The sequence below is a fragment of the Notamacropus eugenii genome, chromosome 3 (genome assembly GCF_028372415.1).
Source record: "Notamacropus eugenii isolate mMacEug1 chromosome 3, mMacEug1.pri_v2, whole genome shotgun sequence".
NCBI lineage: Eukaryota > Metazoa > Chordata > Mammalia > Diprotodontia > Macropodidae > Notamacropus > Notamacropus eugenii.
The window spans coordinates 352,567,263-352,593,852 of NC_092874.1; the positions used below are offsets into that span (position 1 = coordinate 352,567,263).

General features: G+C 35.6%; 1 protein-coding gene across 13 annotated transcripts in view; it reads right to left on the reverse strand.

The window, feature by feature from the left end:
* FER (FER tyrosine kinase) overlaps positions 1-26,590 on the reverse strand; it is a 288,512-nt gene that overhangs the window by 233,274 nt on the left and 28,648 nt on the right. For 11 of the 13 annotated variants that reach the window (XR_011964436.1, XM_072597264.1, XM_072597267.1 and 8 more), the window contains 3 exons: positions 19,192-19,462; positions 12,454-12,627; positions 11,707-11,806 (listed from right to left, as the gene is read on the reverse strand). Coding sequence is in view for 12 of the 13 variants with exons in the window: in XM_072597264.1 (XP_072453365.1) it covers positions 11,707-11,806; positions 12,454-12,627; positions 19,192-19,404 (487 nt within the window). In the remaining variant the exon portion in view is untranslated. Of the gene's footprint in view, positions 1-6,035; positions 6,502-11,706; positions 11,807-12,453; positions 12,628-19,191; positions 19,463-26,590 lie in introns of those variants that run through there. The other 2 variants (XM_072597275.1, XM_072597274.1) reach the window with 1 other exon arrangement.

A 26,590-nucleotide genomic window follows, 5' to 3' on the forward strand; every position in this document is an offset into this window, starting at 1 on the left:
TAGGTGGCACAGTGGATAGAGTGCAGGGCCTAGAATGTTCTTCCAGAATTCAAGTCTGGCCTCAGGTACTTACTAGCTGTGTGACCCTGAACTAGTCACTTAACCCTGTTTGCCTCGGTTACCTCATCTGTAAAATGAGCAGAAGGAAAGAGAAAATCACTCCAGTATCTTTGCCAAGAAAACCCCAAAGGGGGTCATAAGAAGTTGGGCACAACTGAAAAAACAACCAATCATTAGTGATTTAGAGCATTTTTCATGGGAATGTTAATAGTTTGGATTTTATTCATTGAAAACTGACTTTTCATATCTTCTACTTATCTACTGGAGAATGATCCTTAATTTTACTAATTTAGATCAGTTCCTTATATAATTTGGATATGCAAACTTTATCAAAGAAACTTGCTGAACACATAGTTAGTTGTTACCTGTTACCCTTTTGAGTTTTAACTCAGATTTTGAATATAAAAACTTAAAATTTTACATAACCAAAACTATTTATTTTATCTTCTGTGATATTATCATTTGTTTTAAGTCATGAACTCTTCTCTCATCCACAGAACAGAAGGGTAATTTCTTCCTTGCTCCTATAATTTATTTATGATGAGAACTTTTCTCTTGGTCACATATCCATTTGGAGTTGAACTTACTGCACAGTGTGAGGTACTGGTCTATGCCTAATTATTTCATGAATACTGTCCAAATTTCACACAAGTTTTTATCAGTGAGTACTCACTTCAGTAAGTAGGGTTTGGGGATTAAGCAAACATTATGCACTGTTTTTATTTATCTGCATTTGTGCACTTAATCTGTTCCACTGAACAACCTTTTTTTTTAAAATCAGAATAAAAACATTTGAAAAATTACTGCTTTGTAGTGCAATTGAAGTTCTGGTACTGATCATTATTATTTTTGAGATTCCTGCTCTTTTTGTTTCTCTAAATGAATTTAATTATCTTTCTCTAGTGTAAAAAATATTATTTTAGAAGCTTGATTACTAGAGAACTGAAAAATTAGCATTGTCATTTTAAGTATATTAGCTCAACTTACCCATCATCAATTACTGTTTCTCTAATTACTTAAGTCTGTATTTCTGAAAAAAATATTTTATGGTTAGATTCACATAGTCCCATCCATAGATGGATGGATCTTGGCAAACTCCCAAATATTTCAGTTTCAATACTATGAATGGAATTTTACCTTCTATCTTTTCATACTCAGTTTTATGGGTTAAAGATAGGAATGCTAATAATTTATTTCCTGCATTGGTTGTAAACTATTCAATAAAACTATGCGATTAATTTTAATTAGAATTATCTAAAAGATACTTCTATCATCTGCCAAAAAAAACCCCAATCCTATAATTTGTTTCTTCTTTGTCAATACTTGTTCCCTCAGTTTCTTTTTCTTGCCTTATATAGATAATATATAGATAATTGCTAAAGAGATAATATTTGCAGCACTTTGCTAAACAGTAGTAAAGACAATGAGCATCCTTACTTTACACCTAGATCTTGCCAGAAAACAACTTAACTTTCTACCATTACATATAATGTATGATTCTGAATTTAGATAAGAATTGCTTACCATGTTAAGGAAAAATTCACTTATTTCTATGACTTTTAGAGTTATGAATAGAAACAAGGGCTATAAATGGAATTTATTGCATCAGTCATCTTCCTTATCTTGGATCAATCCTGCACTTACGTTAAAACCCAATCTGGTCGTAAGGTATATTATTCTATTATGTTGTGGCTGCGTGCCACCTTTTACGAAAATTTGGGGGTCAAAGTTCTTTAGATATTAGTTCAAAATCTTCTTTCTCTACCTTACCTCTCCCTAGTTTTCATATAAAGACCATATCTGAATCACAGAAAGATTGGGTCACTTCTTTTATTGTCACTTCAAATAATTCATGCATTTGTGAAATTAACTGTTCTTTGAAGGTTTTATAGAGCTTTTTGCAAATCCAGCTGGTCTGGGAGTTTTTTCCACCTGACGTGGAGTCAATTACGGTTTTTAGAAATCCTTTGTCTGATACTGGGCTATTTAAACAGTCAGTTTCTATATTTGCTAGTAAGTCTTCTGTATTTTTGTAAATATTTATTTCTTCCAAGTTATCTAAGTTCTTTTTTCATTTTGATACGAACAATATGGTTTTCCTCCCTTTTCAAAAACAAGTTGATTATTTATCAGTATCATTAGCTTTGCTTTTAGAAATGGCTCATAGTTTATTTATAAATTCAATTATCTTTTTGGCTTTAATTTTATTGACTTTTAATTTTCATAATTTCTGCTTTGCTATTTGATCATTTTTATTTGTTGTTGAAATTTTTAATTGCATGCTCAGTTCACTGATTTGTTCTTTTTTTCTTTTGACAGTGAAAGGATTTAGAAATAAAAATGTTCCCCTCAGAATTGAATTATTTGTAGTGAATGCATTTTGGTATGTTATCTTATTATCATTTTCCTTGAAGAAATTTTCTGTTGTTTCTATAATCTGTTCTTTGACTTGCCACTAGTTTTTTAGAGGTTATTTAGAGGTTAACTCTTATTTAGTCTTCAATTAATTTTAATTCTTTCCTTATGGGCTTTTAAATATAATTTTAGGGTTATAATTAGTAATTAGTGCCTATCATTTCTGCTTTTCTGAACTCTGTTATGATCTTTTTTTCCTAATAAATGGTTAATCTTGGCAATAGTGCTAAATACTTCCTGGTTGTATGTATATATTTATTCCTATTTAACAGTCACCAAAGATCTATCACCTCTAATTTTTCAAAAGTTCTATTCAAGTCCTTAATTTCTTTCATTTATTTTTCAGTTAAGTTTGTCTAGGAATAGATGAAGTTCAGCTTTTCCTTTAAGATTTTACAGGCTGTATTATTAAGTCCATGTATGTTAAGTGCAGATATTCTGACTTGTTACATCAACTGTGCCTTTAAGTAAATTTCCTTAATATAATTTAATGTAATTTATCTTTTTTATCTATCTTTATCACTAATTGCAGCTTTGTCTGAAGTCATGGCTACACCTGTTTTTCTGAGTTCAGCTGAAGCATGGCAGGTTTGGTTCCAGTCCTTCCTTTAAACTCTGTGAACCTTTGTATTTAAGTGTTTCTGTAAACACTTCCTGTCAAAGTCTGTTTTCCACTGCATTCTGCTACAGTCTTCTGTTTTATGGACACTTGTCCCATTCCCCTCAACAGTTCTGTGGTTAATCGCATGTATTTCTTCACTCTGCTCTCTTCCACCCCTTCTGTTTGCTCCCACCCCTTCTTTACAAATAGGAGGAAACTGCCTGACAATACTTACCTTCTAAGTCAAGCAGCAAGGAACCTCTTTAGTAGCTCTTTCTTCTCCTTGCCCAGACACTGCTCCCAGGTGTTTATTCTTCCTTCTTCCCTTTGAATCCTTGAGATTCAACTCCTAAATCCTGAGATCCTTGTGCTGATGTCCATTCTCTTATTTAGTCTGTCCATCCTCTGAGACCCTTCTCTACCTTCCCTTCATGGATTCAATCTTATTGAACTGAATCTTCCTGTATCTAATTCAAATGAAAGTGAGGTTCCAGTTTCCCCAATAAACATAAATTCTTGATCTTATGCACCTTAGTTATAGAATAAAGATTTGTCTTGCCTTTTATTTCCTCTTGAATGTGTCCCTCCCGCTCTTATCCCATCCTATTACCTTCAGTTCTAAGACTAGTTAGTGGGCATTTGTCACTTGTAATTTTCTGAAATATGGTATCCAGGCTTTTTTTCTGATCATGTTTTTCAGATAGTTAAATTATTCTTGCACTGTCTCTTCCTGATCTACTTTTCAGGTCAGTTTTTATAACACACATTTACGTGTGTGTGTGTGTGTGTGTGTGTGTGTGTGTGTGTGTGTGTGATTTTCTTCTTTTCCCAAGATTTTCCTTTCATTTTAATATTTCTTGTTGTCTTACTGAGTTGTTGTTTTCTGTCAGCCCCATTCTAATTTTCAGGGCATTAAGTTTTTGAATTTTCTAACGTGTTTACAATGTCAATTTTCATCGTCATTGTTTCCTCTCTTAGCTTTTCCATTCTGTATCTCTTCTTATATTTACAAGAACTCTTACAATGCTTGTGACCAAGACATTTTTTTTTCTTCAAGGCTGCACTTAGACTTGTAGTGGAGTCACTATTCTCTTTGGGGTTTACCTTCTCAAATCAAGATGTTTCATAATAGAATTTGGAATTTTCCTTGGTTTACTGAAGGGGGGCCAAAAGGTGGGATGAGGGAGAAAGGGGGAACAGATGAACTGAACATGCCTCAGATTGGGTCAAGTTCCACAACTAAATGGTGTGGGCAAGAGCTGTTTGATCCTGAGTAAAGTGGTCCAGACAAGCCTCTCTTTCCAGGAACTCAAGTGCTTATCTGGTACTGAGGTCTGCTTGGGGCTTCTTCTTGTCCAGGACCTCTCTCCGCCATTGGCTATAACTGGAGTCCTTTCCTCCTGGCGATGCACTCATAGGCTACTCCACTACTGGTGCTAGTTCTGAACTGGTCCAATCATTCTAAAAAGCAATTTACATGTAAACCCCCCAAAATTGTGTAAACTCTTTGATCAAGTGATGCTGCTACTTGCTCTATAACCCAAAGAGATCAAACAAGGAGGAAAGGGAGATGGAAAAAAGGAAAATATGTACAAAAATATTTATAGAAAGTTTTCTCCTTGTAGTGGCAAAGAATTGGAACTTGAGGAGGTACCAACCAATCGAGAAAAAGCTGAACAAGTTACAGTATATTATATTATTTTGATGGAATATATTAATTTGGTTGATTTGATTAATTTGATTAATATGATATTAAATATATTAATTTGATGGAATACTATTGTTCTATAAGAAATCAGGAAGGAGATAGTTTTAAAGAAATCTGGAAAAACTTGTAGGAACTGATGTAAAGTGAAGTAAGCAGAACCAGGAAAATAACTTATACAGTACCAACAGTACTGAAAAGACAAATCAACTTTGAAAGACTTAGTAACTCTCATTAACACAATGACCAACCACAATTCTAAAGGATTTGTGAAGAAACATGTTATCTAGCTGCAAACAGAGAGCTAAGGGACTCAGTATAGATTGAAATAGAGTCTCATTCTCTCTCTGTCTCTGTTTCTGTGTGTGTGTCTCTGTCTCTGTCTCTGTCTCTCTCTGTCTCTCTCATTGAGGAAATTTGTTTTCATTAACTATGCATATGTTAAATGAGTTTTGCTTTTTTTGTCTTCTCAAAACATAGTAGATGAAGAATAATGAGGGAAAATTCAGAACTGAAAATAAAGCAGAAGAAGGAAGGATGTATAGAAGGAAGGAAAGAAGGAAGAAAGAAAGGAAGGAAAGAGGGAAGGAAGGAAGGAAGGAAGGAAGGAAGGAAGGAAGGAAGGAAGGAAGGAAGGAAGGAAGGAACCACAGAAGTCAAGGGAAACCTAGAAAAGTAGGAAAGTCTGAGATACTGAAAGTGGGTAAATAATAAAGTAGTTACACCCCATAGGAGAAGAAGGGAAAGTTATATCTTCAGAATCCAAACGTCTTTTTAACAATTACAATTCTCCATCTGATAACAATGTATCACTCAGAGCTCAAGGGATCAAACAAACAGTATTTTTATTTTAAAATTATATTCCAGTGACCTCAGATAAAAGCAGATCCTAAGGTAAAATTAAAATTAAAAGCAATTCAAGAAGATAAAAACAGATAAAAGTCACTGCCAAGGAGACGAAAGGAAATTCCTTGGGATCTTAACAATTCTACACCAAAGCACTAAAAGCTGCTCTTATATTCTTCTTGCTAAAGAGACCCAGGGGGATCCCAAGATGAATCCCAAGATGAAGGGACAAAGTTAACCCACACTGCACTATGTCTATACTAAAACACTGATTGCTCCCATCAGCCCTGGCTAGTCTTATGGAAATGTGTGAGGTTAACTCATGCTTTCCCAGTGTCACCAATTTCCTGGCCTACTGTAGTCTTCAAGAGTCACAGAGCAAATTAAGTAAGATAAATACAAGGTCTCTTAGGTGTTTTGTTCTAATTTTTATTTTTTTAAGAAAAGTAAATAAAGAAAGAAGGAACAAGAAATACACAAGGTAAGAAACAGGGAAATAAGGGGAGTAACATAATTTTGCATGAATGGGTTGCACAAGCATATAAATGTAAAGGAAGGGATGGGTCTGAAAGCATTTCATGAACAACTTGCTTAAATCAGATAAAAAAGGACTGAACATACACACAAGCAAAGAGACTGGTACATGAGTGTGTGTGTTCATCCTTCATTGCTTAAGAAGACCATGCCATCAGAGAAATAATGACATGACTTGCACTTGACCTTGTTTTTTTTGAATGAGGGCTGTGCAGGTCACCAGCCTCACTTCTCCTCCAGAGCCTTCTGAATCCAGTGATCATATATTCATCAGGATGACTGGAGATGACCCAGGAGGGAATGGTGGTACATGAGTACATTAAACACAAAAGGAATAAAACTGGGGAAGAAAAGATGTGAATGTGATAAAGGGTAAATTCCAAAAGGAATAGGAAAAACCAAAACAAACTTCCACACCAGTGGACTGGTAATAAAGGAAAATTAAAAAGAGAAAAAGCAAGCATGAGAACAAGAGATAACAGTGTGGGTTGCGTACAGAGAGGAGGGGCAGAGGAGTAGAAATAGTGTACTTTAGTTAGCAGTAACTAGTCCTAATCAGATTCCATCTCTTTCTCCATTTCCTTCTTTGTAGAGAGAAGGTCAGGGGCAGCTAGATGTCGAAATGAACAGAGCACCAGCCCTTGAATAAGGAGGAACTGAGTTCAAATCCAGCCTCAAACATTTGACATTTATTAGCTGTGTGACCCTAGGCAAGTCACTTAACCCTGATTGCCTCATATACCAAAAAAGGGGAGGGGGGGGGAAATCAAGAAAAAAACAGAAAAAAACGCAAGAGGCTATCAGGAAGAGAAAAACAAAATCAAAATTCATAAAGCTCAATGGGATAAACTCACCCAAAAAACAGAGGATGGTAGCACAAAGGATAAACAATATCCTGTTTATGTAACATATAAAAGATATAGACAAAGTTCAAATGTAAAGGAGGCTAAAATAAAATTATGCATCATGCATATTCAAAAGATCAGAGAAAGCAATCATGTTCTCAGACAAGGAAATAGTAAAATCAGAATATTTAAAGGAGATAACCAAGGAAACTGCACTTAAAGCTCCACAGATATGTAATAATACCAATACTTAAAATACATGAACCCAATGATAAAGAATCTAAGAACCAAGTTAGTTCTATAAAGAGAAATAGAGAGCAAAACTACAATAGTTGGGAATATGAATGGTCAGTTTACGCAACTAGAAAAATATAACAAGATAATGAATAAGAAAGAAGTTAAAGACCTGAATATAATGTTAGAAAAGCCAGATATGATATATCTTTGTCAACTACAGAATAGAAACAGAAAGGAACATAAATACTTCTCAGCCTAATATAGCACCTTCACAACAACTGACCACATGCTATGGGCCTAGAAGCCTAATAAATACAAAAAAAAAAAAAAAAAAGCAAAAATATTAAATATATCCTTTATTGATAACAAAACAATAAAAATGAAAACCAATAAAGGGCCTTTGAAGATTCAAATTTAAATGGAGACTAAATAACCAACATAAGAACTGGCAATAAAAAGAACATATCAAAGGAAGAAAGGATAATGTCATGAAAGTCAATTAACTATGACAGCATGATCCTTCTTTGCAGTTCTTGATGTTCAGTGCTGCCTGCTCATGCTCATCATATACCTCTGTAAATGCCATCTCTGTAAGACCTGCCTTAAATTCTTCTGGGACTAATATTCTAGGGCCAGAAATGAAACCAAAATATAGTTAAAATGGGACAGGGATGGGGTCTGAATTTTTAATTTCATTTGTGAAAAGAATTCCTAGATGAGGAAATTTCCTCCATCAATGCAGGTCAGCATTGCCTAGGGACCTGAGATTGACTTGTCCTGGATCACTCAGCTAGTATGGGGGGAGGCAGGGGGGGAGGAGAATGAAGCATCCAGTTGGGGTCAGTTTTGATTACCCGAAAGTTACTTGTGGCAGACACTTAGCCTGGTGAACTGCATAGTAGGAAGCTGAGATGTTTAGATCCAGTCCCCAAGGAAATTCCAATCAAAGGGGAGGGAGACAGAAAGAGAGTGATAATGGTGGGGGGGGGGGGTGGAGGGGGGGGGGTTGTGGGAAGGAAGACAGAAATGACTGAAGATTTTAGGAACAGAGGGAAAAACTCAAAGACCTTGAATAAAAACAGATAAATCAACAGAAAAAACAGTCACAACAGAAGGAAATACGGGCTTTCTGAGTTCAGACATGTATGAATAAATACAGAAAACGATCTGTGGAATGCCACAACATGCTATTCCTGATTCTCAAAAGAGAAATGAGAATTGTGAGAGGAGAACTTATGACCTACACAGCGAAAATAATGGTCAGAATAGAAAAACTAGTATCTACAATGGCAAGTCTCATCAAAAAAAAAAAAAAAAACAGAAAAATAGATTGAAAATGCAAATATACAGAAGTAAAGAACAATTTAAAAGGAAAACAAAAAACAAAAACATTAAAAGAAAATATACTCATCATGCAAACCAAACATACTGATGTCAAAGACAGGATGTGTAAAAACAACTTAAGGATCTTAGGTTTCCCAGAAGTACAAGATAGGGCAAAAAACTCTAACACTATAATGAAGATAAAAATAGAAATGCCCAGAACTTCCAAAAACAGAAAATGAAAATACCAACTAAGGTAATTCAGATCACCTCTAGAAAAAGAAATTTTAAAACCTCAAGATTCCAAACTCAAAGACACACACAGCAGTTAAAATTAATAATTCAATTCAGAAACAATAAGCTCTGCAAGCCATCAGGAGAAAGAGCTTCAAATACAAAGGAAGGATAGTTAAGTGCTGTAAACCTATTCTGCACCCATTAGGAAAGCACAGGAAGTCACAGAATAATGCATTTCAAAAAGCAATAACGCACAGAATGTAGCTGGAAGTGACCTCTTCTGCAAACAGGAGCTGAACCATACAGGATGAAAAGTGTAAGTTTAATAATCAAGATGAATTTGAAACACTACGAGTAAAAAAACAAGCACTAAAAAGACTATTGGCTTCTCAAAAAGCCCAAACAACAAAAATGTGGAAGTGAATACAGCACTCGATGACAACACAGCGATCAGCGCACAAGGACATAAGGGTTAAGACGACATCTGGCATTACGGACAGAGCCTGGAGACACCCTACCTGCAGGGAAATTCAGACTCTGGGTAACTTGTTGGGACCAAATCAAGGGCTAGTCATAAGGAGAACATGAAGTCTATGGTCTCTGACAGAAAAGCCTACAAAGAAGGAGGAAACACAGAAAAGGGGAAGAAAGGAAGAAGGCCTAATTTTGGATGTGCAAGGGACAGAGACAGTCAGTAAAGGAGATAAAGACCTTAAACTGAAAGAAGTCTGAAGCATTTAGGGCTTGAAAAATCCACAGTGGAAGGGAAGTAGGTAAAACCCCTGGGGGCAACTGGCACCTGGAGGAGGGAAACACAAGGAGGAAATTTAGAGGCAAATATAAAGAAAACAGCAACAAAAGGAGGGGACCGATGGCCTTCCTAATCAGAGAGATGGTAAGGGACCTAGTATGGGGCAGTGTCTTCTCCGACTTGGGCAATAATGTCATGGTTCTGGAAGTAAGGCGCAATGGAAAAAGGAAATCCAGAGGGCAAGTCCTACCAAGAAATGGCAGAAATGAGACAGGAGAGAACCTAGGATACCATGGAAGCTTCAATGACTTGAAAAATTTAGTGAAAAGATATCAGAAAATTACGGGGGCCATGAATCATATAACAAGGGTCTAAATAGACAGGACGAGAGAATAGATGATGAAGTGAATAAGGGAAATTCTTTTAGAAAGAGGAACAAAAATAAAATTTTAAAAATTTTGAAAAAAATTAAAAAAGTTAATGAACAGAGCTATCTGAAGAGGGGAGAAGGAGGATCCCACTTGACTAACTGAGAGGTGAAGGAAGAATTACATAGCCAGATAAAAGTGAGAGAGAAAAAGGAACTAATAAACAAAACCCTAAAAAGAAAGGTGGTAACAAATGAAAAGGGGAATCAGGGTGAAGTGAAGAAAGCTGGTGGAAAAGGGCCATCTTAAAATAAGATTAAAGCTAAGTAACAGAAAGAATGTAACACTGTGTTTACAACAGAATAGGGGAAAGAACATAATTTTTTACAAAACAATTTTAGAGACCAAAGAACATACAGACCTAGTTCTCATAACTTTAAATATGAATGGATTAAACAACCCAATAAAATGAAAAAGTGATAGAGTATATAACAAAACACAAAACCCTACAATCTGGTGCTTACAAGAAATTTAATTTTAAAAAGACAATGATATATACACAAAATAAAACTGAGGGGGATGGAAAAAAATTTATTATGCATCAACTGAACCAAAAAAACAGGAACTGCCATGCTAAATGACAAAACAAAAAACAAACATTCAAAAATATAAAAGGATAAGTTGTTCAGTCATTTTTTCAGTTGTGTCTGATTCTTTGTGACCCCATTTGGGATTTTCTTCACAAAAATATTGGAAGAGTTTGCCATTTCCTTCACCAGCTCATTTTACAGAGGAGGAGACTAAGACAAACAGGGATAAGTGACTTGCCTAGAGTGACATAGCTAGTAAGTGTATGAGGTCAGATTTGAACTCCTGAAGTGGAGTCTTTCTGACTTTAACCACTCTAAACACTGCCCCATCTAGCTGTACTCCACCCCCTCAAAAAGGGATAAATAATGAAAAAAAATTATGTTGAAAGGAACCATAGGAAACAAACCAATATCAGCAATGAATGTATACATTCCAAATATCTTAGTATCCAAATTAATAATAAAAACATGATCTGAAATTCAAGGAGACATAGATAATAAGATAATGACAGCAGATATTAATTTCCTTCTGTTTTGGATAAGTCTAAGAGAAAAATAGACTAAAGGGAGCACGTGGAACTAAACAAATTTCTAAAGGATCTCAAGTTGCACAGTAAAAATATATTCATATTAAAGGTAAAATAGAATGAAACTAGAAGAAAATTTTAAAAATCAGAACAAATTATACACAGGTAAAGGCTAACAAAACTAAGGACACAAAAGAATTAGAGGAATGTCTTCAAAAATATAAAATACCCCAAGTATCTGAAAACCAGAGAAAGATCTTAAATAACCTAATCTTAGGAAAGCTTCATAAAAAGACTTTATGGCTGTGTTTTGAAAACTTCAGGTAAAAAGAAAAAAATATAGTTCTCCAAACAAATACATAATGCTCCATTTATTATTCATAAAAATCTACTGAGAGAATGGCATAAAGGAAATTTTTTCACATTATAGAAGCATATTTATATAATTCAACATACCAAGAAATGTGCAGTGTTTTATGACAGTAAAATACATAAAAGTCATAAAAATGACTCTGTATTTTATCTATTAACCTTTTTTTATATTTTGTGTTCTGCACTCAAGTGAACTGTTAAAAGTAAATATATTATACTACTTAAAAAGTTAACATTCAAATGGCAAGAATGAAAATAATTAAAATCACATTTTAATTCACTAACTGCTACTTACCTTTAGCCAAAGCTTCTTTATATTTCTCTTTGGCATAATTCATTTCCTTTATTAACTGTCTATAGCTTGTTTTTAATTTCTCCAATTCTGTTTTTGTGACCTATAAGGAAAGCAAATGCAGAAAAGGTATTTGGACAGATAACTTAAGCAAGTAATAATTCTTTTATTTTTTTAATACAGACCTGTGAAATTTCCTCTACCAATGCTGATCAAGAAATATTCTGCAATTTGTAATATTAAAAAAGTTTCCTGGGGATACTGAGAGTTTAAGCAATTTATTCAAAGTCATGGAACCAATATGTCAGAAGCAGGACCAGAGCCCTAGTCTTCCTGACTTGGCTCTCAACTACTTCTTAAACCCCAGAAATCAGATGCATAATTTTAATTACTCTTCTTTAATATGTAATTATAAATTATCTTGGTGGATAACTAACTTAAAATAACTTCAAGCCTCAGTGAACTGAGATGTTTGTTGATAAATTCAATAAAAGTAAAGCAAAAATTCCTTTCCACAATCTGAATGGCCTTTTATTTGCCAGTTGTAGAGATAATCCCTTTTATAATTAATGCAAACAAATTCAAATAAATCATTCTTTTTAATTGTATAAAACAAATCTTCATCTAACACAACCAAAAAGCTTAATTCATCTAAGAAAAACAACCAATTAAATAAGTTACCAAAAAGTGATAAAAACGTCCAATAAGGACAAAAGACAAAGGAATAAAAGCCAAGGCTAACAGGCATACCTTGAACATATCTGCCTCGATTTGCTGATGAACACCTATATAACTCTTCTTCACCTGCTGTTTGTCTTTGATCATCATAGTGAGCCTATGTAATGGTCCAGAATTAAGGTCTTCTGCATGTGTCTTCATTATTTTGCTAAGCTGTTCTGTTTGTTGAATCATGAGTAGCCAAGTCTAGACAAAAATAATAAGGAAAAAGAAATATATCAGAGGTTCCATCTAATTTAAATGAACAATCAAATATTTTTAATACAGACAAGATTTTCAATAAAAAATTGTAGCTTTCTAGGATTGTTCTGTTAGTTATTAATGGCCTATATCAAACACCCTTAGCTTCAAAGATAGATCACTGACACACTAAGAATTCAAAAAGGTGCTATACCAAGAAGGGAGTAACTCAGAAACAAATAGGAAAAAATATATATATCTACAGTTCCAAATTCACAGGTGTTGCTGGCTCACTGTAACCTAACACAAATTTCTACCATAGCTTAAATAACAGAAGCAGAGTCAGACTGAAAAATCTAAAGAGTCCTTCTACCCCTGGTTAAAGAGATATGTATTGGAACTGGACCTGAGTCTCTTTCTATAGCAGAAGAGAAGTCCCAGATGAGAAAACATCTTATGCCAATACAGGCTGGCACCTCGTCTGTCACTTATATTCTTAGTTTGCCAAAGTAATGAGAAGTTAGGTAGCTTATTCAATGTAATCGAGTCAGTATGTGTCGGAGACGGAATGTGAATCTGGGTCTTCCTGGCTCCAAGGTCAGATCTCTCTCCCCTACGATACAGCTGCCCATACAGTACAGAGGTACAAAAAAAATTAAAATGCCAATCTATGTAACTAAATAATAAAACAAAAATCATGAGAATTTTCTTTTCAGAAATCTGGTCTTGACACCTAATAATAATCATTCCTGTTTATAGAAAAATTAAAGGTTTGCCCAAGCACGAAAATCCTATTGGGGGAGAAAAAAGGGAGTATAATGCAAATATTATTATCCTCATTTCAGATTTGAGTAAAATGAAGCTCTGAGATATCGAACACCTTGTCTATGATAACAGAGTCTCCTGTGAACTCAAGTCTCTTGTCTCCACTTTCACTGGCACTCTTGACAATATATTACACTGCTTCAGAGTATCTCTAATTTAATTAAATTCAATTAGTATTCATGGTAAGTAGGTTCAAATTCAATCTCCTCTACTCACTACCTTTATTTGGTGGGACCAGATTATCTCTAAGATACTTTTTACTCTAAAAATATGATCTTTGATCCTATGAAACATCTAATATGTGCCCAACATAAATATAATGAATCTATTGGAAAATAGCTTTATGATGCATAAACCTTTTAAAATGCAATGCTATGATTTTAAAAATCAGAAAATGGAAGTAAGACTACTTGGTTCCTACTTACACTTGAGTTATCTTGCTCTACTTAGATCAAACCAAGAGGAACTTGATATTTGACTTTGAAATTTATGTCTTAGACAGAGATCTGGTCAGATACCCAGCCAAATATAATTCATTACTAAGCCACTGAATTCCTGGTCTTTACTACATTTAATTAGAATCAATGGAGTGATAAGCAAAGTTATCAAAAAGTACATCATTAAGGAGGAAGTAACTTCCCTGCAAGGATGGCCTGGGTTTTTTAATATTTTTTTTATTTTGAATCTAACAAAAACTGAATAAATTGGGAATTTCCATATGCAAAGTAAAACAAAAAAATACGACTGCACATGAAATTCTGAATCTCTATTACATATATTTTGTTTATCCTTTTGCAAATGTAATGAATTAAAACAGATTTTTCAAGGCTGTTCTTTGGTCTGAGTTTCCTTCCGTGCATTCCACTCTATCTATCAAATGATTCTCTCATCTGTCTTTTCTGCTTCCCTTAATCCCTCTTCCACACATACACTGATACATCTAAAAAGGTAAAGGAAGAATAAAATATTTGTAATAAATATATACCATCAAGAAAAACTAATTCCCACACTGAACAAGTCCAGAAATGTATGTTTCATAATGCACTTGGAGTCCATCAAAGCGCAGGTCTGTCAAGAAAAGGGAAGCATGTTCCAGGTTCTCTGGATTCCCAGTTCACTGCCCTGAACAAAGGTTTTTGATTTGGTTTTTTAATGTTGTTAGTGTATAAACTGTTATCTTATTTCTCCTCATTTCACTCAGCATCAGTTCATATAAGTCGTTTCAAGTCTGCTCTGAAACGATCCCTTTTGTGATTTCTTACAACACAGCAATATTCTCACACATTCCTATTCTACAACTTATTCAGTCATTTAACCCTTCAGTTTCCAGCGAGTTCACTGCTATAAACTTTCTTACTTCCTTGAGCTGCTTCTTCTACTTTTTGCTTTAATAAATGATTCATATCTTTTATTTTTATATTGAAAGATACCTGACATTATGTACAGCGTTCCACACCTATGAACTCTGACATCTGCAAAGGAACAAGGGGATGTGTCTTCTAATTTTTTTGGGAGGTCAGCTTGTTCTTTATATTTTCACAATATGAGTTTCCATTGTTTTACTGCTGTTCTTTCCATTTATATTGTTGTCCTATTAAACTGTATTACTGGCTCTATTTTCTTCGATTTTCATCAGTCCTTATGAGTCTTTCATTTTCCCATGCTTCTCTGTATTTATCATCCTCCGTGTTTCTTACAGCAGAATAATATTCCATTGCCTTCACGTAACACAATTCATTTAACGATTCCCCAATCAATAGACATAACATCTACTTGCTTCCAGGTCTCTGGTACTACAAAAGAGCTGTTATAAATATTTTCGTGCATACAGTCTTTCTTTTTGTCAACAAGCTCTTGAGGGATATGCCTAGCAATGGAATCTCTAGGTCAAAAGATTTTCTTCATTTTACTTGTCTATCACCTTGCATTAGCCATTCTCTGCGCTTCCTCATCTTAACCCCTGTGTGAGCCAGTTCAAGTCTACGTTGGCCTCTTTCTCAAGTCCCTCACCCCCTCATCCTATCAATGCTGCTCTACTAAGACTTAAGCTGTGATCATTCCTATCATCTACTGGCTTCACTCCTAACATGCCTTCACACTTCAGCATGCTATTGAAAGAAGCCAGAGAACATCACAAAACTTTCTGACTGAGTCAAACAGAAATGAATGGGTCCTCACCTTTTTTCACCTCCCTAATGGACTCACCATCCTTTCTCATCCCTCTTTAAATTTCCCTTGGCTCCTCCTCCTCTCACTTAGCTGAATATTCATGGAAAAACCTAAAGCCATTTTCCAAGAGAGCTCCCTCTTTCTTCTGTTCCCCATCTAACATCCCCCAGACCCCTTCTGCCACTATCTCCTCCTTCTCCTTGTAAAGTAAAGCCCTGTTTCTATCCTGGCTTCTCCAGCACATGGCCTCCTCCGTCAATCCCATTCTCCCAAGTATCTTTATTCTTTTTTCTCCTGGCTGCTTCTCTACTGTATACAAACATGCCCATATCTCTCTTATCCTGGGGAGGGGGTGAGGAGGGAACCAAACAACCCGCTATTTATCCATCTATCCCCACTAGCTAGCATTCCATATTTCTCCTAGTCGAGTTAACCAATATCAGCATAAGAATTACATTTATAAATACATATTTCACATATATTATACCTAGAGATAATTAAATAAGAGATTATTTCTTGTAATAAGCCCCCAACTTGAAGCTACAAGCTGTAAATTCACTGTTCACAAACCTATTATAAAGTTCACTTGCCTAACCACATGGTGATGGGTGCGTGACCAAGAACAGCATGGGTGGGATCCTTCAATATAATATGGAAAGTCCCAACTTATTTTTTTACATCTGGACCATGCTCTCCTGCCCACCATGAGGAGAGGACCACCTCATAACCACTTAGTTAGCAGAGATGACCCTTGCCTTGCCCATCCTGTGACCACCCATGCTGATGATGCATTACTTCTGGACCTCCTGGAGGAACAAAATCAAGGTCTGTCAGGCAACAAGACTCAGTATTTTATTTTCACTCTTCTGTGTGTCTAGGTAGCAAGTACTATAAAAGTAAGGCCCTAGAGAAGGGGCCATCTCAGAGAGTAAGGAAGATCTTAAGTCCCACTGCCAGGGGTCCAGTCCTTTTACTCAGAGATATCTCAGTGGTTTTTCTTGCAGAATGAATAGTTTTGGACCCCACAAGCTTAACAATTATTACCTCACAAAAACCACAGGATGTAAGGGCTATTATTATTCCTATTTTACAGATGATGGAAACCGAGGCCAAAAGAGGTTAAATGACTTGCCCAGGGTTATGCAGCTAGTAGGATGTGAGGCCACTTTTGAACTCAGGTCTTCCTGACTCCAGGCCCAGCACTCTGTGCACTATGTCTCACCCAAATGCATCTCTCTGAACTTGTATCTTCATCAGTAAAACCAAGAGGCTTGATTAGATGTTGTTGAAGGTTCTTAGTAGCTTGTTAAGGACTGTTAAGGGGTTCCCGTCTCAGTGCTAGCAGAGTTCTTGCATTCTGTCTAGTGCTTCTTATGTGGACCTTTGCTTCATTCTTTGGTTAAGGGGTGCCCTGATTGTGTCTTTTTGAGTTGCCATGTTTTCCAGAAACACTAGATCCAGAGTATGGAGGAGGCCCTGAGTGTGTCAAGGATGAAGCCCAACATAATGTGTTGCTTGCATCCCAAACTGGCTTCCCTATGTGTCCCTGGGAGTCAAGACAGGCACCAGTCAGTTTGCATTAGGCCAAGAAATTGCCTGTGCAGCTAGGACCCATATGAACAATAAGCGGGTCTAGCAGTTCACAACAGTAAAGTGTGCAGTTTTTGCCATTGCCTTGCTCCTCCCCATTGGAAGGATTTTGTCCTTTTCCCACCTTTACTGCACCTTTCCCTCTCCCATGCAACACCTCTTTCCTTTGTCTTGTTGGTATAAAAATGTAAACTTCTGTATGAGCCGTGAACCCTTAGGGTTCCACCTGCATATTCATTTCTCTCCTAATAAACCTAGTTTTCGTGTAAGTTTCATGAAGTTGTGATTGCCCGTTAATAATGACTAAATCCTACTTACAAAAGTCAAGATGAAAGGGCTTATCTGGGAGATTTCTGGTTTTTAAATTTCTTTTAGTATTTGTTTTAAATGGTATAGTTGGTAGTTTAGAAGAATAAGGAAAATTAGCTTATGTAACAAAATATATATAAATCAGTTATTTTTATAAAATGCATGAATGATTTTGTTATAGCTAAAAAATGTACACAAAGAGCCTCTCAAGTGCAGAATGACTGAACAAAATGTACATGAATATTATAGGACACTTTGTTGTCATAAGAAATAGCAAATGAGGATTTTAAGGAAATGTAGGAACACTTGTGTGAACTGATGCAGAGTAAGATAAGCAGAGCTGGGGCAGTACTCTGCACAGGGTCTCCAATAATGCAACACACACGATACTAAAGGTAGGCTCAGTCAGACTAATTATGGTGACAAATGTGGTCCCACAAACCAGATGATGAAACACTCTCCTCCTCCTGGAAGAGGCAGAGGATGGCTAGAGGAGGAGGTCACATACACTAACAAGCACAGTCAGTTTGTAAGTTTGGTTTGGCTTTAACTTTTGTTACAAGGAAAAGTTCAGCAACAAGTGATATATATCAGGAAAGGACTAATGTAAAAACAAAAGACTTCAATAAAACCACCTTTAAAATATTAAATGCATGAATAAATATATTAAGTGAAACGACCCCCTGCTTTCTTCATTAGCTACATATGAAATATGTCTAAAGGTTGTACCAGTTTTTCTCTACATAGTCACAACACTGGATGTCTGTTATTGGGAGGAAAGCAAAGTCTTTCTGAAGAATTTTTTCAGATCTCTAAGGCAGGTTCAAACCCTTTAGAGGAATGGAAATGGCACAGTATCTCAGCCAAAAACACCCAAATCCCTTCACCTGATACTTACAGACCTTTTACCTGAAATACTTTCATAACTTTAATAGTTAGGCAGAAACAATTGGGTCTGACCCATTGTATGCATAATTCAGTACTTCCTAAATCCTAAGGAAAATGACTTGGGTATAATGATCTGTTTCTATGTAGAAAATAATAAAAATCTCCCTCACATATATGAATATGTAAAATGGTGGTTTCCACAGGTAGATTTATACAAGTTCTATATGTATCCCAAGACAATGAACTATTGATTTTCAAGTGTTCAAATGTATAAAAATTGATTTTTCAAAAACTTAAGTCATTTTAAAACTATCACTAAACTTGACATCACAATAAATGGACAAAAATGTAAAACTCAGGAAATCTGACATCAGATATAGATTTCGTCTCTAATTTTATTTAATTGTAAAGCATATTTTAATAGTTCAAGCACATGTATGGGTTGGCTCCTGCTTCTTATCTGACAATATGACCTCAAGTTATAAAACTATTTTCTTTCTTAACTTATTTAGCAATTTTGTATAATTCATCACTATATTGTTATTGTAGATTAAAATTATAGTTGATCTAGGCAGTACAAGACTAAAATCATAATCAATATATCATGTCTTTCAAAAAGCCAGAATCTAATAGCAGAGGGGCTCAACAAACCAGAGAACAGATACATTATAAAAGATGAAACAACAAGACCCATTTGTTAAAGGGGGATGTTTTTGCTCTAAGTACAATTATTACCCTTAAGACAGTCTGACTTTTCTGTACTCTCAAATGATAAAACTGTTTTCTTACCTGGGACACATTACTAACATAATTCATGTGAGCAGTACTTTCCTTATCAATCTGATTGCAGAGATTTTGTAAAGTAGATGCATACTCTTTGTCACTTTTAATTCTCAGTGCCATAAACTTCTTGACAGTCTCCAAGAGTCGCAATTCCCAATCTTGCAATTTTAACAGTGCATCATGCGAATTCTTCAGGTCACTTCCAAATCCCATCTTCATAAAGCACTAACTGCTCCACAGGTTATAAGAAAATCTTTTAATCAGCAGGTGTCCATATCTGTAAAAAGAGATAGTACAGTGTTGTGAAAAGAGTACTAAACTATGAGTTTGTCACAGAAGAGTGGTGACTTGTTCACTCACTGTTTAAAAGTGCAATAAGAGACATAGCATAGCAGTGCATGGGTTACAAAAACCCTCGCAAATATCTGAGTTCAAGTCCTGCCTCTGATACATCCTGGCTGTGAGGCACCAGACAAGTCATTTAATCTCTCAGTGCCCAGGGAACTTTCTAAAATTATATTTCAGAGAAGTCACTAATATGCATGGATTAGCACAGGCCTGCACAATTTGCAGCCAGCTGACTCTTTAAGGCTCTCAGGCCACTTGCAGCATGCCAAAGAATTTCAGGCAGCCCACTCAAAATGTAGAGGAAAACATCCTTCGTATGTAAAGGATGCCTCAAGACCACAAACTGAGGGCTACAAATTGTGCAGGCCTGGATTAAAGGAAGCTCCTCAGGAGGAGCTTTCTACATTGATTAAATCACAGATCTGCAAAAAAATGAGAAAATAAATACTAGCTTTGCCTGTCTCACATGATATTTAGTGCTTTGTAAACTATAGAGTCTTTTATACATATATGACAGCATTTTTAAAGCAAAGTGTCACTATCGTATAACTTCTGATTATACAAACTTCAACTAAAACTCCTCAATAACAATATCCTGTTACCAAAGTTGACCAAATTTCCTCAAGACTACAGTAAACTTTACTTTGTTTTCTAATCTTCCAGCAGCTTTTTCAAAATAAGCTAGCAAAACAGAAGGTAGAAACATCAATTTTGTACTCTAGTTCACAAGACATTTCAAAGTCAATTTAAGTTGACTTGCCTTAAATTGGATGTTTGTTTTTTTCTTTCTCTCTAACCTCAGTGATTTGATCTAAAAATATGTCAGATGCTAAGATTTCACAAATGCAGAAAAAAGAATAACTTTTTTTCCAAGCAAATGGCACACATGTGAACAATCGTGAGTTAGGGCAAAATATGAGCACTGAGAAAAAGTCAGGAGACTTTTCATACTTTTGGGTTCATAAATTCCACTACTAGATATACATGAAAGGAGGTGACTGGAAAAGAAAAATAAAGAATGAAAAAAATAGTCCTCTAAAGCACCTCTCTACATAGTTTAAGAAGTAACGTAAGGGCTGCAAGTGCAAAAAGTTTAAGAAGCCCTGTTCTTTATGACAAAATGTCACAGCACCTCTTTTTGTGGTGGCAAAAAAACCCCAACAAAACTGGAAATAATAATGGACTGGAGAAAAACTGAACCAATTGTGACATATGAACATGACGCAATATTATTAAGGCATAAAAACAACAAATCGGAGTTCCAGGGATGAAGGCTAGCCCGTGGGAAGACACAGAAGTGGGAAAAGGAAGTGACGCTTGAAAAGGACAGGAAGAAAGCTACTTGGGTTGGACCTTAAAAGGGGAATAATATATAATTAGGCTGCAAAGAAAGGATCCAACTATGTTGTGAAAGGCTTTAGTTTGAATCTTTCTATACCTTTGCTAACAACTTATCATCATCATTACTATTGCTATATTTGTCAATAATTTATTATACATCTATTCACAAAGTATTCCCAAGTTTCCTTGAATTAACTTTTGTCATTTCTTATGGTATGGCAATATTTTAGTATATCCATATACCATACTGTGTTTAGCTATTCCCCTATTTTATGTCTAGTCTTTCAACTCCTTGGGATCTATGCTCTGCAGTGGAACTTAGGCGTCAAAATGTATGAAGTTTTCTGGTATAGTTCTAAATTGTTTTTCCAAAGGATCTTCTTTTTTTTTTTTTTTGCTACATAAACTTAGGAAGATTTTATGAACAAATGTGACTAACTTTTGTATTAACAAACCTTATAGCATTTATTTATTGTGGTTGAGAGAGGTAAAATAATTTGTCAGGGTCACATAATTACAAAGTATTAAACTCAGCTTAACAAATGAGATATTTATAAAAAGTGGCTAGCACAGTGCTTGGCACAGAGTGGGCACTATATAAATGCTTATTCCCTTCCCCCCTTTCAGGCTCTTAACAATGTTCTAACTACTATGCTTCCAAAGACTGACAGAAAAAGTAAAACTTCTGGATTTTTTGAAACTATAAGCTTAAGTTCTGTAAAGAACTTTATATCTAACCACTAAGAATATATTTTTGCTACTTGTATTCTATAGAGATGAAGCACATTCACGCCTCATCAAAAGAGTCTAATAATACCACATTTCTACTGAGGACTTTTTGTTCTTAAACTACTTTACTTCATCGATAATGAAAAAGCTGAAGAAACTGCCTGCTGTGGTCCCATCACCTCTTGAATTCTTACCTCAAATATTGCTACCTCTTCAATATACCCTCCCTGATCCTCCTTGTGAATGATAACAATACTTTTCCTGTCCCCAGACATTATACAACATTCTGTACCTCTATCAAGCATTTAACATGTCCTATTTCATATTATTGTTTCTTGTATATGTATTGTATTCCCTACTAGATTTTAAAGTCCAATGGGGTAGGAACTATAACTTAACTAAATTTTGTCCCTATCTCAGTACTTAACACAGTGCTCTAAACATAATGAGTAATTAATGAACATTTGTTGAATTAAAGTAAATATAAAGTAACATAAATTTTGGGATCATCATGATTTTTATCTCACTGAATGAAGGCATTTTTTAAAAGGCACTTTATAATGCAAATAAATATGAGAAATTAATAAATTTTATAATTCCCTGTTTATTCATAAATTTTGTAATTCCCTATGCTATGAGATTTTCAAAAGGTAAGAAAAATAATCATAGACCTTGGGTTGCCATATCAGCATAACACAACCCCCCCTTGGGCTGCCACATCAAAATCCACATCAACATAATGCCTATTGGTTATCCCACTGCTTCCTTGTCCCCTATTCACAGGGTAGACTGTCCCGTTTAGATTGTGAGCCTGTCTCCTAGCCAATGAGAGTAAAAGGCCAGCAGGGGGGTGGGATTTGCTTTAGGGCTATATAATCTCTATTTTTGCCTTCTATAATTGCCTCACTCTCCTGACCACCTGTCAGAGAGGAGATGCCCTTTCTCAGGAGATCGTAATAAAATCTTGCTGCTTTGCTTCTACCTTGAGAAGTCCCTGATTTTCATTTGAGTCAGTGGTCTCAGACCTACACAACACAGTTCTCATTAAATGGCTTCAATTTTCTTCAGTGAATTATGAGCAAAGTCCTCAGCCTAAAGCGTGGTAAAGGGGAGTGTCATCAAAGTCTTGAAGAGATAAAAAGTTTGTAATAGCAGCTGTGAGCAGTGGGAGAGTGAATTGATTAAGGGGATATAAGAGGAACACTTTGTTGCAATAAGAGTTTAGTTGAGATTACAGGAAGTAAATTGGTTAGCGGACCCAACAAATATGATTTTCTGACTTTCTACAGCAACAGCTGTGGAGGGTGGGAGTAGTCTAAAGCTGGGCATAGCAAGACATGATCAGTGAAAGAAAAAGGGAAACAAGTATAGAACTTGTTCACCAAGAAATCGAGATAAAGAAGGGAGGAGAGTGGGACCAGTAAGGACATGGGGTTATATTCTGTAATAGAACTGAGCCTTCAAAAGACCTGAAGTCTCTGTGAAGAAAATGGAGAGGGCTAGGTATTATAAGAGAAGGAAAGACGGAATGATAAAAAGTTTTGGTGTAAAAATGTATTAATAAATTTTTTAAAAACATAGACAAGCAATTGTATTAAACAAAGTCAAGATCCCAAATGCAAAAAATTTTTAAAGAAATTGGAAACACTCAAGGATAAATAACAAAACTGATTTTTCTCAGCTGTCCCAATGAATACATTAGAGGCTATTTGATATGTAAAGAAATTATTTGGAGGGAACCAAAAGTCACAGAGTAGCAGGAAGAAATACAGCAAGTTCTCTATTAAAACCCCTCCAAAGAAGTTGAGAAAATGTATCAGACTGAATATTAACTGAGAAATCAAACAAGAAAATGCACATTTAATCATTTATCCAGCCCAGGATGAGGCACAGTAAGATAGAAAGTTCTGGGGACACTGAGGAAAAGGTCTGGCAATACCCAGGGCCTATCCACAAGTATATATACTATACAGAGCAAGATGAACCCAAAATCAAAAACTCCTAGGTCTCAGAAACAGGTGCCAACTGGCAGCTTCATCACTCACTGTCCAGTTCTGAGTTACAGATCCAGGACAGACAAAGGAAGGGACCTTGATCAAAGATTTAGAAGGCCCTAGAAAGGAAAAAGTTCAGAAAGAAGCAGCAACAGAAGTAGCGTAAGGTCTCAGTTCTAGCTTCTACCCCAAACCCAATCCTTCAGAGAAAAAGCCAGGACAGGAATGCCAGACCAAAGAGAAGTTTAGAGTTGTTATTCTGAATGAATAGAACTTTCCAGCTGATTAACAGCGGCTTAATCCAGGCAGAAGTCTTATTGTTCACACCCAAATGCAGGTCAGGAACATGCAGAATTCAAACCAGATGGGGCAGTGATATACCTTCAATCAGACCAGTTTGGGAACATAGAAACCTTGCAGGTCTCCAACCTAAGCTTTCCCTAAGGGCCTGGAATTATACAAACACTTAATTCCTACAATAAAAGAACAACACAGCCAATCCAGACCTTCTCTCGAGAAATAAACACTGCCTGGCTCTAATAAAAAATCTGAAATCACAAAGTAGGAAAGCAGAATAAGCAGACACACACATACACAGACACACACAGACACACACACACACACACAAACAGTTGCATAATAAAAGGCTCTTATGGTGATGAGGATGCTCAAGACACAAACCATGAAGAAGAAAAAGATGGAGGGAAATACAGTTAGCAATAGTAACTGAAAAAAATTTTGAAGCAAGCTTCTCTGATAAAGGCCTCATTTCTCAAACATATAGAGAACTAAGTCAAATTTATAAAAAATAAAAGTTATTCCTTAATTGATAAATGATCAAAAGACATGAATAACTTTCAGATGAAGTTATCAAAGTTATCCACAGCCATAGTGAAAAATGCTCTCACTATTGACTGGAGAAAGGCAAAGTAAAACAATTCTATTAGTTTGGCTAATAGAACAGTGAAGGAAAATGACAAATGGTGGAGAGGATGTGGGAAAAATGAGACTTTAATGCACTACTGGCAGAGTTATGACTTGATCCGACCATCCTGTAGAGCAATGTGGAACTATGCCCAAAGGGCTATAAAACATGCATATCCTTTGACCTAGCAATACCACTACCAGGTCTGTATCTCAAAGGAGAGAAGAAAACAAAAAGAAAAAGAACCTATGTATACAAAAATATTTATATGTCTTTGCCACCAGTTCTTTTCTGGTGGCAAAGAATTAGAAACTGAGGGGATGCCCATCAACAGTGGAATGGCTGAACAAGTTGTAGAACGTGATTATGATGGAATAATACTATTCTATAAGAAATGATGGACAGGAAGACTTCAGAGAGGCCTGGAAGGATTTATATGAAGTGATGCTGAGTGAAATAAGCAGAACCAGGAGACCACTGTACACATTAACAGTCACAGTGTGCCAAGAATTTTTCTGGTAGACTTAGCCCTTCAGAGCAATGCAAGGACCTAAAACATTCCCAAAGGACTCTTGAGGCAAAATGCCATCCACTTCCAGAGAAAGAACTATGGAAATGGAACACAGAATGAAGAGAATATTTTCTCTTGTGTTATGGTTTGTCTTTGTTTATTTTTTTCTCATGGTTTCCTCCATTCATTTTAAATCCTGTGTACAACATGACTAATATGAAAATGTGCTTAATAAGAATGAAACCATATAAGATTGCATGCCGTCTCAGGGAGGGAAGGGAAAGAGAGGGGGAGAAAATCTAAGACTTAGGGAAGTGACTGCTGAAAACTGAAAACAAATTAATAAAAGATAAGTTAATTTTAAAAAAAGAAATAAGCAGGATGCTCTCAGAAAATCTTGGAAAGACTTACATGGGCTGATGCAAAGTAAAATGCACTGTGCACAAAGTACTGTAAACATAATCAGCTATGAATGACTTAGCTATTCTCAACATTACAATGATGTCAGACAACTCTGAAGGACTTAAGAGGAAAAGTGCTAACCATTGCATGAGGAAGAACTGATGATGCCTGAATACAGACTGAAGCATACGGTTTATTACGTGATTTTTCTTGAGGGTTTTTTTTTTAATCTATGTTTTCCTTCACAACATGACTAATATGGAAATGTTTTGCATGATTACACATGTATAACCTATATCGAATTGTTTGCCTTTTCACTGAGGGTGAGAGATTGAAGAGGGAGGGAAAGAATTTGGAAATCAAAGTTTTAAAAATGAATGCAGAAAATTGTTTTTAATGTGTAACTGGGGAAAAATAACATACCAAATAAATTCCAATTTTTTTAATTTTAAAAATTAAATTAGAGTGGGAGAGGAAAAACTGGGAAAAGAAATGAGAGTGATGCAAGAAAATTACGGAAAGAGAATGAACAGCTTGGTAAAAGTGGCACTAAAGAAAAGAACACCTAGAGAAATAAAAATTAGCCAAATGGTAAAAGAGGTACAGAACTTCATTGATTGAAAAAAACTTCTTTTTTTTAATATATTCATTTTATTTATTTTTAATATTTTACAATCACTACCATAAAACTTAGATTTTTTCCCCCTACCTGCCCTCCACCACTCCCCACCCTCTCCAAGACAATATACAATTCTATATAGGATCTACACATACATTCCTATTGAATACATTTTCACTATAGTCATATTGTGTAGAACTAAAATGAATGGGAGAAATCATATAACAAACCAAAATACAATACGCACACACACACAAAAAATGATCTGTTACATTCTGCGACTGAATTCCATAGTTCTTTCTCTGAATGTGGACGGCATTTTGCCTTAGAAGACCATTGGAAATTTTTTTTTATGTCCTTGCATTGCTATGAACATCCAAATCTACCAGAAAAAACTCTCACACACTGTGGTTGCTGCTGCGCACAAAGTTCTCCTGGTTCTGCTCCTTTTACTCAGCATCAGATCATATAAGTCCTTCCAGGCCTCCCTGAAGTCTTCTTGATCATCTCTTATGGAGCAACAGTATTCCTTTACA